Source organism: Limulus polyphemus, unplaced genomic scaffold (genome assembly GCF_000517525.1).
Source record: "Limulus polyphemus unplaced genomic scaffold, Limulus_polyphemus-2.1.2 Scaffold260, whole genome shotgun sequence".
In the NCBI taxonomy this organism is placed as follows: domain Eukaryota; kingdom Metazoa; phylum Arthropoda; class Merostomata; order Xiphosura; family Limulidae; genus Limulus; species Limulus polyphemus.
Window position 1 is genome coordinate 332,014 of NW_013665870.1, and position 4,359 is coordinate 336,372.

A 4,359-nucleotide genomic window follows, 5' to 3' on the forward strand; every position below is an offset into this window, starting at 1 on the left:
ACCCGCCGAACCGATACTGGAGGTATTGTTTTACCCGCCGAACCGATACTGGAGGTATTGTTTTACCCGCTAAAGTGATTATGGGAGACTGGAAAGGTATTGTTTTACCCAACGAATTGAGAAACTGGAAGCGTTAATTTTACATGTCGATCCGACATGCGAGAGATAGTGTTTTACGCATTGTTTGCGTGTGTGTGGTTGCGGCTTCGTGTGACAGCAAGGTCTCTATTGATTGGACCAACTTGTGTAAAAATCGGTTATCTTTCACAGTGCTTTCGATTCACAATACTAGGGGTGAACGTCAATGTCGCAGAAAATGTCAGTGACATTTCTGGACAACAACAAAGTCTAATGCTGCCGAACTATAGGTTAGGTGCAAGTTCATCTTATGATTATCAATGTTTTCTAAAGGTAAATATAATGTGAGAGCATGTCTGAGATCAACCGATGGCATCATGGTTTTTCTGTGTTTTCAACCCTGTTGTTCACGTTTTGTAAACTTACGAAAACGTGTATTGACATTGTAGGTTATTTTCGAGACAACAGGCCTATTTTTTTTAAGATATTTCATATAAATGTATATATATAGATAAACTGTATAAGGTATAAATCATACATGAACTATTTTAATGTAAGTTTAAAGAAGTGACGTTTTTTTCTTCGGTTACTCTAACAATTATCGAACGTAAATGTTCTATTTGAATTCATTTTAACTTTACAATTCATATATATTTTGCGTGCAAACTTAACAACTCACTGTTTTCCAATTCTGTCATTAATTTTATTTCAGATGCTGAAACTAGAGAATAAGGGATTTCTTGTAATGAAGACTATACTACTATTGTTGCTAGGCCTAGTAGTGGCAGTCAGCGCCAGGAGAGTAGGTGAGTGAGTATTTAGTAGCTTGGGTCTTGCAGTAAAAGTACTTTTAACAGTTTACCTTTTTTCTCGCAGCAGTTATTGTGTACTGCCACCCCTTTGCTGCTACTGGATTGAACTGCGCGAATTAACTGTTACGTTGTAGATTTTTGGTATTGATTGAAAAGTGTTTATATACGTTTCGATTCCTGAATTGACAGCTAATAAAGTTGTATTTATATACTGAAACATTACACATATAGTTGCATATATAGTTTTTATATACATGTCCGCAATGTACAACGATAGTTATAATAAAAACTGCGCAAAATACTTTCAAAACTTGTATTCTAGTAATGTTATTGGCTTGTTCTGGACATTTTAAAGAAAATGAGGGACTTTGTTACAGACAAAACTTTACGCTGGAAGCGTGAAGTTTGTGTGTGTGTGGAGGGTGGGGGGATATTATTTGTAAATAAGTTTGTAAGGAATGTCAGGATGGGAGAAATACGTTAAAATTGCGATGTCTAGTCACGTTTATAAAACTAGTGGGACGTTTGTTCGATTATAATCCTCAGTGCATATAGCCCTTGCCATGAAAATTACAGTGTGACTAATAACCCTTTACAGACACCGTGGATCGCGTTCTTTCGTCTTGATTTATTAGTTAGTTATATGGTTTTATCTCTTTTTATATCGTAGCACAGCACACGCTCGGCGTACCTTTGATTTGCAGCATTAACTCTAGCATTCCTGGCAATGATTTGTTAGTCACACTCACAGTCATTTCTACCGAGCTGTGACTACTTTTATTTTTTAATCAACGCAACGTGTTCTATTTTATATCTCAAACGGAATAATGTAATAAAGATGTTTTGTAAATAAAATATAATCTTGCTTTTTTTAAGAAGCTTTCTCTTCCTCTCATCGGCAACCAGCTCATACCTATATATGTAATATATGAAAGAACTGGGATTTATTTCCTCGTCTTTAGAACTAATCCCCGTTCACACAACTTATGGAAATTTTAGATTGCAGTAACTGATCAATTAGGATCAATATTGGTTGAAAATTAGAGAATTGGTATCAGCTACGATTACATTAAGGCCGAAAATATCGTTAACAGTGAGGCTGCCCAACTGAGGAAACATTGTTAACAGCGAAGGTATCCACATGATGAAACATTGTTAACAGCGAGGCTACCTAACTGAGGAAACAATACATTATAATCTTTATAAGTAGAAACGTAAGAAAATTATATTTAATTAGTCATACTGATGGTTGCGTTGGTTTTTAAGTTTCGCTTTTAATTCATAGGTCACTCTGATCGGAAATTATTATATAATATAATGCTGTAACTAGAGAAAAAAAAATCTTATTAATACATTCATTGCAGAGGTCGCTTTAAGAAGTATATTTTCTCAACTTGAAAGCTGGGATGAGTCATGGCTTTAAAGTTTGGAAACAAAAAGCCTTACAAGCGGGTTATTACGTATTAAACTTATCCAGATTGTTGTTTGTTATTAAAGACAAAGCTACACGAAGGGCTATCTGTGCTCTGCCCACCACGGGTATCGAAACCCGGTTTCTAGGAGTATAAGTCCGCAGACATTCCGCTGTGCCACTGGCGGGGCTTATAAGCGAGAGAATAGAAGTTTGTCGTTAAAATCATAAGAGAGGAATATTTTGATACTCACGCAACCAAAAAAGTTGAATATGTCATAAAACTTTGAAAAAGGTCGAAGCGAGAAAATTTGCAACACTTCATAAAACTGGAAAGTTGGAATAGTTAATGCATATTGAGAAAAAATATATCTAGATTATACACAGCTGAAAGTTGGAATACTGTAAACAAAATCAAACATTGAAACAAGTCGCACAAAGTTGTAGAATATACAAGTAACACAGTCTGGAAATTTGGAATGGACTACTTCCATAAAATTGGAGATTTTGCAATATATCATACAAATGTGAAAGATGGAATGGGTTAACAGACCGGGAAGATTAAGTAAATAATAGAAACTAGAAATTTGGATAGATATGCTAATTGTAAAACTAGGATCGTAGGCACTAAAAAGAGGTGATAAGAACTAGAATTATTTTGGGGCCATAAAATTTAAAAATTCTAATAGGTTATGCAAGCCCAGAACACGAAATAGATTGTACTAGCTAGGAGGTTGAAATTCTGAGGTCATAGAAGCTGGACAGTTGAAATTTGTCTTATATAAAAGTTGGAACGGATAATAACAAGGAAATTACCCTTATGTTAAGTTCAGAAGAGGATAATAATAGGGAAGTTAGCCTTATGTTAAGTTCAGAAGAGGATAATAACAGGGAAGTTAGCCTTATGTTAAGTTCAGAATAGGATAATAACAGGGAAGTTAGCCTTAAGTTCAGAAGAGGATAATAACAGGGAAGTTAGTCTTATGTTAAGTTCAGAAGAGGATAATAACAGGGAAGTTAGCCTTATGTTAAGTTCAGAAGAGGATAATAACAGGGAAGTTAGCCTTATGTTAAGTTCAGAATAGGATAATAGCAGGTAAGTTAGCCTTATGTTAAATTCAGAATAGGATAATAACAGGTAAGTTAGCCTTATGTTAGGATAACCAAGAGAATAACCAAGATTCTTAAGCAACAACACTAAGAACTTCACAATTACCATATGATGGAGCCCTATAGTTTAAGCCATTCTGTTGTATTTATAGATAAACTATAACTTAATAATAAGCAATACAGAAAAATATTTTTAATGACTTATCTCGAAATTTATAAAGACAGAAAAGAGTATGGTTTAATAAGTGCTAAATTCTTTAATTTGCTACGTGACTGTTACAAGTATTTTAGGATAAAGGAAAGAAGGTAGCAATTCGGTAAATCTGAACTTGGAAAATACGATCAAGAAAGAGTGTAATATATGTTTATAACGTTTCTGCCTAGTATTCTTCTTTTAAATTAATTCACCACTACGGCTTTGGAACAGTAACAAAAAATCTACCAAGTTGAAACTTGTTTGAAATTTTTTAAGGTATGTGTTAAATCTCAAGAGTCACTGCATTTTAATCGTATCATAATAACTTATAGAAGTTGTTAAACATCATTTTAGAATTAAAATTTGTGAAATACTTAAATGATTAATATTAGCTTCTGATCAGAGAAAGCTATTTACTTATAACGAAACGAAGAATCAACCCGGGAATGATTATAGCTAATTAAATACTTTTCTTACGTCCTTACTTATAAGGGGTGCCCGGTATGGCCAGGTGGTTAGGGTACTCGACTCGCAATCTGCGGGTCGCGGGTTCGAATCCCCGTCACTCAAAACAAGCTCGCCCTTTCAGCCGCGGGGCGTTATAATGTGACGGTCAATCCCACTATTCGTTGGTAAAAGAGTAGCCCAAGAGTTGGCAGTGGGTGATGATGACTAGCAGCCTTCCCCCTAGTCTTACACTGCTAAATTAGGGACGGCTAGCTCAGATAGCTCTCGTGTAGCTTTGCGCGAAA

General features: G+C 35.1%; 1 protein-coding gene across 3 annotated transcripts in view; it reads left to right on the top strand.

Annotated features, from left to right (window-relative positions):
- LOC106478896 (latrophilin Cirl-like) overlaps positions 1-4,359 on the top strand; it is a 110,351-nt gene that overhangs the window by 38,953 nt on the left and 67,039 nt on the right. For all 3 annotated transcript variants that reach the window (XM_022382585.1, XM_022382586.1, XM_022382587.1), the window contains exon 2: positions 791-884. In XM_022382585.1, coding sequence (XP_022238293.1) covers positions 791-884 — 94 coding nt within the window. The remainder of the gene's footprint in view (positions 1-790; positions 885-4,359) is intronic.